At 63.6% G+C, this 13,543-nt stretch overlaps 1 protein-coding gene across 1 annotated transcript in view; it reads left to right on the top strand.

The window, feature by feature from the left end:
- MROH2A (maestro heat like repeat family member 2A) overlaps positions 1 to 13,039 on the top strand; it is a 41,393-nt gene extending 28,354 nt beyond the window's left edge. Inside the window, exons 27-43 of the mRNA XM_016158953.2 lie at positions 649 to 744; positions 2,257 to 2,361; positions 3,475 to 3,598; positions 4,156 to 4,274; positions 5,127 to 5,279; positions 5,677 to 5,831; positions 6,614 to 6,773; positions 6,855 to 7,048; positions 7,431 to 7,568; positions 8,032 to 8,146; positions 9,360 to 9,506; positions 9,649 to 9,831; positions 10,344 to 10,499; positions 11,152 to 11,283; positions 11,862 to 11,964; positions 12,234 to 12,299; positions 12,815 to 13,039. Coding sequence (XP_016014439.2) covers positions 649 to 744; positions 2,257 to 2,361; positions 3,475 to 3,598; positions 4,156 to 4,274; positions 5,127 to 5,279; positions 5,677 to 5,831; positions 6,614 to 6,773; positions 6,855 to 7,048; positions 7,431 to 7,568; positions 8,032 to 8,146; positions 9,360 to 9,506; positions 9,649 to 9,831; positions 10,344 to 10,499; positions 11,152 to 11,283; positions 11,862 to 11,964; positions 12,234 to 12,299; positions 12,815 to 12,936 — 2,268 coding nt within the window. The 3' untranslated portion in view covers positions 12,937 to 13,039. The remainder of the gene's footprint in view (positions 1 to 648; positions 745 to 2,256; positions 2,362 to 3,474; positions 3,599 to 4,155; positions 4,275 to 5,126; positions 5,280 to 5,676; positions 5,832 to 6,613; positions 6,774 to 6,854; positions 7,049 to 7,430; positions 7,569 to 8,031; positions 8,147 to 9,359; positions 9,507 to 9,648; positions 9,832 to 10,343; positions 10,500 to 11,151; positions 11,284 to 11,861; positions 11,965 to 12,233; positions 12,300 to 12,814) is intronic.
- Positions 13,040 to 13,543: the final 504 nt, after the last annotated feature.

Here is a 13,543-nt window from a genome sequence, read left to right as displayed (position 1 = left end):
GACATGAGTGTGGGCGGTGCCGAGAGCCCACCGTCCTGAACCCCCCCATGCGTGGTTAGAGGCAGCCGAGTGCGGCAGGCTCTGTTAGTAAGTGTAAGGTAATGCTAGCTGCTGTAACAGAGGGAGCCCCAGAGCTCCATGGTTTTACATTCGAGTGGAGTCCAGTTGGTGGCAGGAGGTAGGGATGGTGCTGTTCAGGACCCCCGCCATCTTCAACGTGTGACTCGGAAGGTCCAGGGTGGAGAGGAAGAGAAAGAGTTTGGAGGATTAATTAAGTTCCCCCACCTTCCACGGGCCAGAACTCAGTCACACGGCTCCACCGAGAGGCAATGGCTCCTGGGAAGTGCCGTCCCGACCGGATGGCTGATTTCCCAGGCCCGCTGTGGGAAAGGGGGACACATCTTTTGTGCTCAGGTAGCCGTCTGCGCCTCCAGGGCCTGCCCCCCCGGATGAGGAATCAGGAGAAGAGGGCTCCACGGGTTCCCGTTTCCTTCTTTGAAAACAGTTCCTCTTAAGAGATTGTCGTGTACGTCACACGAGAAGATGAGTGTAAAGAACTCAATCTGAGCAGAAGGGGGGACTGATGATCAGACCATCTCGCGCTGTGCACCCCTCATCGCTGCCCAGCGCTCCCCTCTCTCATCACAGACCCTGTGCACCAACGCCCTGCGTGCCCTGGAGCAGCTGATGGAGGGCCTCATGCAGAGGCAGCTGGACCCCAAGGGGCTGCAGGAGATGGTGCACGTGAGTTGCTTGGCAGGGGGCCCGGAGCCAGGCATGGCCGCCCCTCCCGGAAAGCTGGCCCGAGGGCCCGACTCTCTGTGGGAAACAGGGGCATGACTTGGCAATTGTTTTGGTAATTTTATTTAGGTAAAATTACACACTTGCTGAAAAGTCGCAAGAAGGGTACAAAGAACTCCTGTATACCTCTCACCCAGATTCACAATTCTTACTATTTTGCCACATTTTCTTTCTCTCCGTTCTCTTTTCTTCTCTCTCTCTCTTTCTCTCTCTCTCTCTCTCTCTCTCTCTCTCTCTCTTTCTCTCTCACACACACACACACACACGCATACACACGCGCACCTTTTGAATCCTGGTGACTTAGTCACAGATATCAAAAATAAGCATATTCTCTTCCATAATTCCGATGCCATGCTCTATTCTAATCGATGGTCTGTATTCAAATTTCACTCATCGCAGGATCTCATCTGGATTCTGCATTGCATTCAATTGTTGTCTCTCTTCAGTCTGGAAAAATTCCTCGGTCTTTTTTTTTTTTTTTTTTTTTTTGTCTTTCATAATCTTGTAGTTTTTGAAGGATACCAGTTTATTTTTAAATGAGGTTATATAGTCTCGTATTGAATTTTTAGAGTTTTCGTATATTCCAGAAACAAGTCCTTGATCAGAAAGGCAATTCGCAAATATTTTCTCCGTGTCTACGACGTGTCCTTTTTTTTTATTAATGTCACAGCGTCTTTTTAAGAGCAGAAGTGTGTAATTTTGGCGAAGTCTAATCGATCATTTTTTCTTTTATCGGTCATGCGTTTGGCATCACATCCCAGAAATCTTTGCCTCACCCAAGGTCGCCAAGATCTCCTTCTAAAACGTCACAGTTTCAGGTGTGGCAATTCAGTCTATGATATACTTTGAGTTACGTTTCGTACGTGGCCTGAGGTATGGATCCGAGTTCATTTAATTTTTATTCGTCTGCCCACGGACAACCGAGGGCTGTGGCGTCATTTGTTGAAAAGACTCTTTCCTCCCCTGACGTATCTTTGCACCTTTGTCAAAAAAAAAAAACCGGCGGACCGGGCGTGCGTGGTTCTGTTTCCGAGCGCTTGCCCTGCTCCGTCGACGGTCTTCCCCCCAGTGCCGTCCGGTCTCGATTACCATAATGTTACAACGAGTCTGGAAATCGGGAGCAGGCGGTACGAGTCCACCGACTTTGTCCTTGGCCGCTGCATCCCATGGATGGTGCTCCGTGTGTCATCGAGCCCTGCCACAAGATGCGTGAACATTTAGGCAGCATGCAGGGTGGGCAGTGCTGGGGGCCGGGGGTCGCGCTCGCTCTCTGCCCACGACCTCGTCCATCGCCCCAGCGGTGGGGCGTGGGAAGAGCACCGGAGGTGTCTAGAACCATCTAGAAGCATGGAAAGTCGGCTTCCAAGTAGGAGAAACGAGGAGGGCGATGTGGGCCCGGCGAGGCTGGCCGCGGGATTTCGATGCCCCTGTCGGTGTCCTGGGCTCTGTCCACAGCTCCTGGAAAAGTGGATCCTGTCGGAGAAAGAGTGGGAACGGGAGAAGGCCATGAACCTCCATCTCCGCCTCATGCAGATCTACGTCCAGAGCGTCGGCGTCTGCGTGAGTGCCGCGTGGCCCGGGCCCCCCTCCCGCCACGGAGAAATTCCCGTTTCTGCCTGTGAGAAGACGGGACACTTTTGAGGCCAAGTCCTGCCCTGCAGAGTCCCTGGGGAAGGGGCTGCCTCCTTTGGGAAGGGCAGAGACCCCTCGAGGGGCTAGCCCCGGCTCTGGGGTGCATGAGGGGGCGGGGTGAGGGGGAAGGTGGGCTGTGGCCTGCCGAGGATCCAGATTCTGTGGGGACAGAGGCTCATGTTGTGGACAGAGCAGCCCTCTTTAAGAAAAAGGATATGCAGTTATGACGACCGCATTAGTGAGAAAAGCGAATAGTGACTTAGAGTGAGAATTAAATCACTGCACAATTACAAATCTTACAAAGCTCGACAAGTCCCACGAGCATCGCAGCGTTTAGAAAAGGCGACGAGGCGTTTTGTTGACCGACCGTCTGAGGCCTCTCTTCCTCCTTTGTTGGCTCCATCGTCTTTGAAAGCACGGGCTTCGGGGACGGTCGGCGTTGGCAGGAAGCCCGTGGTGACCTGGGGCTGGGGTGTGGGGACCAGCCTCAGGTCTCAGGGTTGGTCCGCGGTGAGAACAGGCCGGCGAGAGCCTGGCGGGGGGGACACAGGCCCAGCAAAGCGAGCGTGGGGCCGACATTCGCACTGAGGAACGTCTGAGGCCGGATGCTGTGCCGAGCGCCTCGCCTGGATGCTCCGATGCGGCTCTCACGCCGTGGGAGGTGCTGTTCTTCCCGGACAGGAAACACGGGGACCCGAGGTTGCGTAGTCAGGGCGCACAGGCGGTGAGCGGGGAAGCCCAGGTTTGAGCCCAGGGCTCAGTTACAGGCGTAAGGCAGGTGCCTGGACATTGAGCCTGGCTCCGCGGTCAGCCGGACCCCTCGGATGCTGGCCGCTCAGTCCCCAGGGACCCGACGGCGGGGCACGGGAGGTAGAAACTTGAGTGGCAGGCAGATGGTGGCACCGTCCCCCCTCCCGGACAGGGGTGGTGTTTCCAGAGCGGGGTTCAGCCACTCCAGCTGCCCACTACGCTGGCCCTGGGCAGCACTGAGTGGGCGTGAGTGGACAGAAGGTGTGAGCCTTGAGGTGCCCTGTCCCTCAGATCCCGCTGAAGCTGGGGCAGTTCGGCGCGCTGGTTGGACTCATTGCCCCCTGCACCTGCGACTCCCACAAAAGGACCCGCATGGCCTCGATGGATGTCCTGTCCTGCCTGCTGGACCTTCACGGTACGGGGAACGCGAAACACCAGCCTCTCCTGGCCGGGAGAGAGGGCTGAAGCCGGGGGTGTTGGCTGTGGGGCTCGCTTGGGGGAGGATCGTGGACACTCTGTGTCGACAAACAAGGGCGACCAGCATAGACAGCAGAGGGGGTGCAGCGCTCACGGAGAGGCACTGGAAGCTTCTGGAAGGAGAGGCTCAGCGTGACTCACTGAGGGCGTGTGCTGGGCCCCACCGGGACAAGGCCAGCTCACAGATACCAAGGAAACAGCAACGCTGGCCAGAGATGAGCTCAGGGAAGAAGGCAGAGCGCTGACCTTGGAGGGGGAGAGTTTGCCTCTGGCCTGGCGGCAGGCGGAGCGTCCATCACAGGACAGCGGGCGTTCGCGCTTCGTGTCAAGGCGATGCGGGCAACAGTGAGAGCAAAGGCAGGAAGGGCCGGGATGTCCAACTCTACAGTGCGGTCCAGGCCCGCGGAGCCGAGGGCCCCAGGGGCCAGGGCGCGAGGCCGCCATGACGTGGCCCTCTGTCCTTGTGGATCGTGTCCGAAACTGTCCTCCCAACAGCGAGTCAGACCTGCTCCTCGTGGGGCGCTTCCAAGGAGCTGGAGCTCGCCAAGTGCAAGGAGGACCTCCAGGGCCTGGACGTGGAGAAGATTTTCAGCGCGTCCTCCAGGATCGCCAAGGTGACAAGCCAGGAGTGTTGCGTGGGCAGCCGGGCTGGCCTCCCAACGCCTGGATCACGTCCGGGGTCAGGACCCTGCTCAGCCTGGCCGCGCAGCCCCCGTCCTCCTCTGGGAGTCACGGCCCCCGTGGCCTTTGGTCCACCTAATGCCCTGTGCACGTAAATGGCCTACAGTACGTAAGGTCCCCACAGGGGCGCCTGGTCCACAGTAGGTGCTTACCCGTCCCCAGCCATCTCGTCTCCGTCCCTGTGCTTACGCTGAGGACGGAGGGGCCCAGGTAGGCTTGAACGTGACACCCTGCACGCAGGCCTCGGCACTCGGGCAGGCCGATGGCATACGGGGAGAGCTGCTCAAACTCGAGGCTGCCCAGCGGCGAGGTCACCTCTGCCTCAGGAGCGGAGGTGGCTTCCTGGAGGAAGGGGGCTCGTGGAGCCACAGGACAGGGGTCAGGGCTCAGGGCATATCCTGCGGGAAGGCCGCCGGGGAGTGAAGACGGGACAGGGCGGGTTCGGGGTGGAGCGTCCTGTGGGGGTTCAGGTGGGGTGGGGGGCGGGGGATGAGGAGCGGGAAGGAGGCCGGAGGTGCGTCCTGGAGGCCTTGGAAAGCCCCAGCGAGTCCTGGGCGGCTTTGAATAGAGGAGTGACGTCCCGAGCGGGCCTGTGATTGGGGCGGAGCGAGGCTGGTCAGGGGGGCAGAGATGAGGCCGCGGCCAAGGCTTTCAGAGCGAAGAGGGGGTGAGCTGGGGCCGTGCTGTAGAGCAGAGGCGTGTCAGTCAATGGCGACAGGTGGCGGCAGGGGCCTGGGCCTGGGGCTTGGTGGCCAGACCCCAGGGACGGCCTGCTCTGGTCCTAGGTGGCCTGCATGCAGTTTAATTGCGACGAGGTGGTCTCGCTTATCCAGAAGCTCTGTGAGAACATCGGGGCCATGGACCTCCAGCACGACAAGGCCTCCGTCACCTGGATAGGCATCTTCCTCCAGATGCGGGTCAAGGAGCTGGAGGACAAGGTGGCGGAGCGGTGGACGGGCCACGCGGGGCCGGGGGCGGCCCTGCGTACCCAGGCTAGAGGGGCGGGCCGGGGCCAGCTGGGGTCTCCGAGAACACCTCCCAGTCCCCTGGTTGCAAAGAGGAGGAAGAAGTAGAGTTCTAGAAAGAGAAAGAAACGTGTTGAAGGTAGCCCGGTCAGGAAGCGGACGGTGGACTCTCCCAGAGGGCAGTGCTGCCCACACCGGAAACCCGATGAAGCCCCGGAAGGGCCAAAGGGTTCCCTGAGGGGGCGCTGGCGGCGTGACCTGCCCGTTGTCCAGTTGGGCGACAGTCCCTGGAGGAGGGGTGCGCAGAGGGGCGAGGGCAGGAGGCCCCCAAGGGCCAGGCCGCCCCAGTGATGCCCCCGCCCCCACCCAGGTGGCCGAGATCCTAGGCGCCATCCTGGTGCACCTGCCCGTGGTGGACCACGCAGAGGTGCGGCGCCTCCTCACCGAGGGCATCCTCCTGCTGGCGCACCACCACCAGGACCCCGTGCTCACGGCGCTCCTGAGGCAGCCCCTGCCCATGGAGAGGTGGGTGCCCGGGGCGCGGGGTGGAGGGGGTGGGCGCGGCCTGCCGTGCGACCCAGACCATGCCCGACCCGCCCGTGCTGAGACGTTCCAGAGGACCGGGGCCTCGAGGGGGCCTTGTCTGACCCTCTCCTCGAGTCTCCCGTGGGGGGCGCAGCCTTGGGAAAAACGTGGGCCCCAGTGTGCGAATTCAGGCAGACGGTTTACGCAGCATCATGTTCGGTTCCATCTTGCCGGACTTGTCTCTTTAGCCGTTTAGGACCCACCTGGAGCCTGCCTCCCTGTACCTGCGTGACCAGGCCCGCCCCTTTTCGGCACAGCCAAGGGCTTGACTTGGGGATCAGGAAGTCCGGTTCAGATTGTAGTCTGGCAGGTCACCTGCCTTTCCTCTCCTGTGGAATGTGGAGGCGAGACCTCTTCCTCAAAGACGTGTGAGGACAAGGAAGGGACATGTCATCAGCCAGCTGCCCGGGTCCAGCCTGACACAAGTCGGGCACTTGGAGGCTATTACTGGATGTGCCCATAGGTCATCAAAGCATAGGTCTGGTGGGGACTTTCGAGGTCACTTAGCTGTGGGGCCATGGCTTCCGAGGGGCAGAGAAAGGTGGCTGAGCTTGGGGTCAGGCACCTGGGTTCTGGTTATGTGACCTTTGGCGGCTCATCACAGCTCCCTGAGGTGCAGCCTCCAGGGCCGAACCGTTGCTCAGGGGGAGGCTGGGGGGTCCGAAGAGGCTCTTCCTCACCTGCCAGACAACTCGCAGTCCTTGTCCTCTGTCTCTGGCCAGCCACCTGATAGAGGTATGGCTGGCTGTGGCGGAAAACATGTCCTTTGCCCGGACGATGCTGCACGGGCTGATGGGCCGGCTGCAGTCGCGGTTCAGCCCCAGGACCAACGCCGCCTCCAAGGCCGACGTCTGGCGCCTGGCCGCGGTGGACCCCCTGATGGTGAGTCACGGGCCGAGACCCCGGGGCTCCCCAGGGAGCTAGGAGTGGGAGCCCTGCCGCTCCCTGCCGCTCTCCCCGCAGACCCTGTGCACCATCCACCTTCTCATCGAGAACATGGACAGGGATGACAAGTTCCCGGACCTCTTCCCGGACCTCATCTACACCCTCCTGCTGCAGCTCAGCAGCAGCCGGGGGCCGGAGGCCGCGTCGCCCGTCCTGAAGACGTGGAGGCTCATCCACACGGGGACCCTGCCCGAGGAGATCAACCTGCAGAGGCATGGGGCAGGGGGCGGGGGGTGGGAGGGGACAGGGTGAGGCAGCGGGTCTGGGCTGGACGGGGCCTTGGGCTGCCTCTCAGAAGTCACTGGACTCCAAGAGTCGCCACCACGCGAGGGCCTCGTCATCCCCTCCTGGCGGGGAGAAGTTTCCGGAAGCCGATCCTACTCACAGCTCCCCTCTGCTGTGTCCGGCACGGCGCGGGGTTCAGAGTTTGCGGACCCGCTCTCTCACGCGATCGCCCCTTCGCCCCTTGGGCTAGGCCTGCAGGCGCGAGGACCCCGGCTCACAGACTGAGCACGCTGCCTGCCCCTCGGAGGCGCCGAGGGGGCTCCCCACAGGGCTGCTGCCACATCGTGACACGGTCCCACCTTCTTCCAGGATCACGATCCGATCCATGCAGCTTTTGTTCCGGAGACTGGACAGCGAGCAACTGGTCCACACCCTGGACGACCAGGGCGTGTGGGCCCTCTTGCAGAGCAGCTCCACCTTCTTGCAAGGGGTGGGCCTGCTGGCCAGGTGGGCGCCCGGGCTCCCCCCGGGGTGTGGCGGGACCGGCCGAGGCAGCTCTTTGCCGGAAGGTCTAGGTCGCTTTTGGGGGATTGCCAGGTCGACCCTCATCCAGACTCAGATGGCAGACGCCTGAAGGGCAAAGCAACCTTTGTTTCCAACCCTTGTGCTGCAGGGCAGGGAACATGAGGTCAGAGGCGGGCGGGGCTCAGACGCGCCACTCTGGGCTTCTGAGCAGGGCCAGGCCGGGGAGCCCCCAGGTCCTCGTCACTCACGAGCAGCTCTCATTCGAGTCCCCTTTTATAAAAAGAGGACGAATAGGAAGTCCTTCAGTGACACCCGCTGGCGAGGAGGAGAGGCCCAGAGACGTTAGATGTGTTAGATGTGCCCAGGGCGCCCTGCTCCGGAGTGGCCCCGCCTGGCGGGAGCTGAGACGCCCTCCCCGCCTGGCGGGCCCCGGTCGCTTCTGCAGGCTGTGTGTACGGCACGTGGAGGGCTCCAGGCGCAGGCTGTCGGAGCTGGTGCTCAGAGGCATGACCTCAGAGGTCCTGAGCTGCCGCGTCAGCAGCACGGCCGTCTGCGTGGAGGTGAGGCGTGCGGCGTAGAGGGCGGGGCAGGCCGCGGAGCTGAGGGGGGGCAGCTCCCTGCTTCCCCGGGGACTCCCTCAGGGGGCTCTGAGGGACATCTGAGCCCAGGGGACCGGCGAGCGTCTCTCATTTGTCTGTCCTTGCACTCACTCACTCATTCATTCCTTCACCACACGAGGAGTTGAGGGGGTCGCTGTGGGCACAGAGGGGTTGAGACTTGGCCTGTGCCTTGATGCGCAGCAGCTGAGTGACGGGTGACGTGTGATTGGCAGCGACGCCCAGGGGGCGGGGCTCCCGGTGGGATGGGGGTGCCGGGGACGCTCTCGCAGGAGGCCTTCCTGCTTTGCCAGGCAGCGAGGCCGGCACGGCCAGGGGGCTCCGGCCTCTGGGGCCCAGCTACCCTTCCATGCGCTTGGGGTGCTTATGGGGTCACCTCGACTGAGAGGCCCTCGTTGTCCGTTCCTGGTGGAGAAGAGAAGATTCTGGAAGCTGATCCAGAGAAGCAGCCAGAAAACCTCTAAGAAAAACCCTACCGGCTGCATGATGCCCGTAGGACCCAAGCACGGGCCTAGGGCAGGGGTCCCCGAGCTTCTCCTGTAAAGGGCCAGGTAGTAAGTTTTCACCTACGGAGTCAGCAGTTTAGTGTTTCGTTTTCTTTAAGTGTGTTTAAAACACACTCGTGCGTGCGAGTGCACACACACACACACGCACGCACGCTCGTGCACACACACGCCAGAGCGGTCCCCGCTGGCCCAGCGTCCTGAGGTGGACGGTGACTCTGAATCCCAGGGGAAGGAAAGTCGTGCTGCCCGGACGTTTCTGCTGAGACGCGGCGGACGCGGCTGCCGCTCACGGTCGCCGCTCCGTCCGGCTGACTGAAGACACGCATGACGGACGCGTGTGTTGACCGGTCACGCGTGTCCAGCGTTGCCCGCGCCGGGCCTCGCCTCGTGAGGCCGGTGCCGGTATCGCCTCCTCTTACAGATGAGGAAACGGGCCCCGAGGCCCCAAGGGGCTGGCCAGGGCCCCGCCGGGGACAGGCGGGCGGGCGGACTTGCCCCCCGCGTCGGGCCCCGGAGTTCGGGCCCAGAATCCTCCCGGATGGGAGGGAGCACGGGGAGCCCGCGCCGCGCCCTGAACGCACTCGCGCGGCCCGCCCCGCGGCTCAGACACGGGCCTGCGAGGGGCCGTCGCAGAACCTCCTCCTTTCCAGTTCATGAGCGACCCGACCCTGTACCGGGAGAAGCTGCTGAAGCCGGCCGTGCTGCTGCTGGGGAAGGGGGCCGACCAGGAGGACGAGACGCTGCGGGTGCTGTCCCTGCGCGCCCTCGGCAGCATGGCCCTGGGCGCCCCCAAGAAGGTGCCGCTGCCGCTGCCGCCAAGCCTGGAGGCCCGGGGCGCGGGGTGCGGGGCGCGGAGCCCGAGGCCCGGGGCTGGAGCGTGCCTGTCGCCCGGGACGCCAGCCGCGTGGGGGGTGGCCGACGCGCCCTGTGCCCCCCCAGGTGAGGCAGTACCGGAAGCTGCTGCTGGAGAAGTGTCTGTGCGCCCTGAGGGAGCCGGGTGGCACCGGCGTGCCCTCCGAGGGCATGGAGGCCCTGGCCAGGATCCTGGCCGAGCTCCGGGAAGGGGACCTGGGGTCCTCCTTCGACGCCATCTCCGAGCAGTGCAGGGCCTTCTTTGACAACGTGAGTGCGGACGAGAGCCTTGCTGGGCCCTCGGCCGGGGGTCCGCAAATGCCTGCCCAGAGAGCGCGTGCCCGCCTCCGGGCCCTGTGGGAAAGCCGGACTCCCGTCCCACCGGGCACCGATGGCTGGCCATGGGACCTTGTAAAGAAAGAAAGAAAAAAAAAGCTCGTTCGAGGGCTCGGGCCCCTTCTCCCCGCTGTTAGGGGATGAGCGCTCTCTCCTAATTCCTTGCAGCCCACAGGTGCTCTTAGGGCTGGGTAGGGACTCAGCCAGGCAGTGGTGTGTGCGTAAATTCAGCCTAGTCCTCATCTAGGATGTAAAGGTCACAAATACCAGAGCTGCGCCCAGTCCTGGAGCCCTGCAGGAGGGAGGGACTCCGTCCTGACGGAATGACCCAGAAGGCTTCGCAGGGGCGCAAGGCGTTTTCCAAGGGGTCGGCGGAGAACAGCCGGGGTCTCATCGGGCTTCCCGCTCCCCGAGTTTCAGAACAGGTTTGCGTGTCTCGGCTGCAGGAGAGCGAGCTGCTGCGCGTCAAAGCCTTCCTCCTCTTCGGGAAGCTGGCCAACGTGGTGAGGGTCTCCAAGAGGCATTTCTTCAAGGAGGAAGTGAGGAAGGCCTGGGTGCCGCTCATGCTGCACTGCCAGGACCCCTGCTCCGAGGCCGCCCAGGTGAGGCGCGCCCTCGTCTTCGCGCCCCCAAGTCTGGGGCCCGCTGTCCCCAAGAGGAACGCGTTCTCCGGGCCGGCCGGCTCGGCTGCCTGCGGGCTCCCCTTCATGCTGGAGGTGGGGGCTGCTAGGAGTAGCGGAGGGGACCCTGGCTCTCTGTGTGACCCCCACTTCTCCTCCTGGCCAAGGCCCAGCTGCTCTGATGTGTTGAATGGGAGCGGGGAGAGGTAGAGGCTCCGTCTCCCAGTCTAGCTGAGACGCTGGCTGGCTGGCTGGCTGGCTGGGGACGGTGCCTGCAGCCCGGGGACCGGAAGAGCTAGAGGTAGGGCATCTGGGAGGGGGGGGGCGGGGCAGTGAGATGCTGGCCCCATCCTGCCAATCCCAGCCAGCCCCGCCCCTGGACCTCTGGAGGAGCAGGCCCCAGCCGGGCTGCTGAGGGCACGAGGTGCTGGCTGCACCTGCCCCACGGGGCTCTTTATAAATGCGCACGCAGCCATCGCGTGGGCTCCGGTGCCCTCCTCCAGCCTCCTGAGGCGCGGCCGGGGCTACCCTCTGGCTCCAACGAGGGAACGCAGCCCTGCTGGCCTCACCCGCGCTGGGACCCCCCCCTCGACCAGCCTGACGCTTCTCCTCTGTCCTGCCCGTGTCCCTTCAGGCCTGCATGGCGACCATGTACCGGTGCGTGCACTTCTGGGGCTTCAAGGCCCTGGAAGACGCCTCGAGGCGAAGTGACCCCAGTGGGGCTGACGAGATGACCGATTTCCAGATGACGCTGTGCTCCGTCCTGGTGAGGAGGCCGGGGGGCGGGAGGGGGGGGGCGGACCTGCCGGCGGCTGAGGCCTGAGGGGCTCGGCCGCCACAGACATCCCTCTCGTGACCCTGCGTTCACCTTTGAGAGGTGAAGTGTTGTTGAGGTCGGCTCTGTGCCCTGGGAGCGGAGTGCGAGCCAGAGGCCCACGTTCGGGTTTTCTCGGAGCCATGCTGAGGAAAGTGGAAGGGGGTGAGGCCAGAGTTAGCAGTAGATTTTACTGAACCCGATCAATCCGAATCGTTATCATTTCCACACGTGATCAGTACAAAACTTACTCGTTCAGGCCATGTCAGTGCTCAAGGGCCGCTGGGGGCGTTGGCGACTGTGCGGACAGTGGGGGGTGTGGACAGACGCGGTCCCCTCTCCGGGTGGCACAGGGACGTCACAGGGGCTGGAGGCCGCCCGGCGTCTCATTGGCCGTGTGGCGCCGGGAGGGGCGCTTGCCCCCCTGGGCGGAGCCCCGTGCCTCAGACAGATGGGAGGCGCGCCCTCCGCGGCGGCCGGCCACCGGGACCTGGCCCTTCGAGGCTCTGCACGTCACTTGTGTTTCACAGACTCAGAAGAAGCCTGCTGTCCTCCACGGCTTCTTGCTAGAAACAATGACCTACACGAAAAGTAACTTTTCAAGGATCCGAATCGCCTCCTGCAACCTGGCAGGTGAGCAGGCAGAGAGATGCCCCCTGAGGCGGGAGGGACCTCGAAGGCCGCCGGGTGTGGGGGGCAGGAGGACGGGCGTGGGACCAGAGCTCCGGTGGGTGGGGGTCCCCGCTGCACCTCCCGCCCCGCCGGGCTGCGTCCCCGCCTCGCCCTCCACCCGGCGGCCTCGGCTAACTCCTCTGCGCACCCCTCCTGAGGGAGAAGCGGATCCGGTGCCGACCTCGCACCTCGCAGCCGTGCGACGGGCATCTCCCGGGCTGTCGTTTTAGGGATCATCGTGAAGAAGATGTCTGCGCATTACCTGAAAAGGCTGGACTACGCGGCGCTGCGGAATTGTGAGTCAGCGGCCCCGAGTCCGCGAAGCCCGCTTGGGGAGCTCCCTGAAACGGCAGCGGGAGGAGCCGGCTGCCCCGCGGTTGCGGCTTTTGTTGCGGGGGGGGGGGGGGGGGGGCAGGGTTTGAGACCTGGGCACAGAGAGGCAGATGGCCCCGTGGGGGGCTTTCCGAGTAAGACAGCTCTTTGGCGGTGGGAGTCAGCGGGAGCCCCCTGGGCTGCTTACCGCGCCCCTTCACAAACGTCGTTCGTGAAACCCTTCTGCCCGGCTTCCTTCCTCTGATCCGCATAGTGTTAGGCTTCTAGGGGGTCCTTCTGTCCCGGTTAGAGAAGTTGGGGGAGCCCCGAGAGGTGGGAGGTGTGTGTGAAGACGCAGCTCCCCCTGCCCCCTCCTGACTCCGTCTGCAGCCAGGCCGGCCCCGCGGGGGCGCCCGGGGCCTCCGTGGGCACGGGCCCGGGGCGGAGGGCGCGGCCTGACCGCGGGGTCCCGACCCCTCCTGTTCGCGCTCACTCTCAGGTCTCCAGGAGCTGCAGCTGGACTCGGAGCCGGCGGTGCGCAGGGCGGCCCTGGAGACGCTCAGAATCCTGGATACCTGCAGCCCCCACCAGCTTGCGGCTTCCAACGAAGTACTCCCCTAGGGGGCCCCAGCGGGAAATGCTAACCGCCTCCGCGGTGCCCGCCCGACCACAGCAACGCAGACCGTTCTAGATTTTAGTTTGTGAGAAGAGCATAGTTATGCATAACCAGTGTCCCCTCCTGCCTTCCTTCCCGTTGGAATAAACCCCCGTTGCCATTCCGAGTGCAGATTCCTAACTGTAAGGTGATGCCGCCCCAGAGCTGAGGGAGTGGGGCCCCAGGAGACTCGTCCCACTAGGGCCGTGTCTTGCCCGCTTTCCCTGGGGGGCGTGCGAACCTCAGACGTCCCCTCTCAGCCCGAAGGATCGCAGTCCGCCTTTGTCTTCTCTGCCGGGCAGTTGCACCCACGCTGATGGCTGTGCGGGGTAGAGGGGAGCCAGGCTGCAGTCCCGCCTCTGCCCCCCAGGAGCCCCCCTCTTAAAGGAAGGTGTCCACCAGCTGAGTGCGATGTGCCCTGAAGGGCGCCGTTCCACACGCGGTCCATGAGGCCCCGTGTTGCCAAGTCCTATAAAGGGGCCGGCGCCTTTTGCCTCGCCCCCCTCCGCCTGCTCACAGGACATCAGGCACCCAAACTTCCCGTCTCCCCGGCAGCCAGGCCTCAGCCCAGGC

The sequence above is a fragment of the Rousettus aegyptiacus genome, unplaced genomic scaffold, assembly GCF_014176215.1.
Source record: "Rousettus aegyptiacus isolate mRouAeg1 unplaced genomic scaffold, mRouAeg1.p scaffold_m13_p_2, whole genome shotgun sequence".
Classification (NCBI taxonomy): domain Eukaryota; kingdom Metazoa; phylum Chordata; class Mammalia; order Chiroptera; family Pteropodidae; genus Rousettus; species Rousettus aegyptiacus.
Note: the sequence above shows the minus strand (reverse complement) of the source record. Positions and strands in the feature narration are given on the sequence as shown.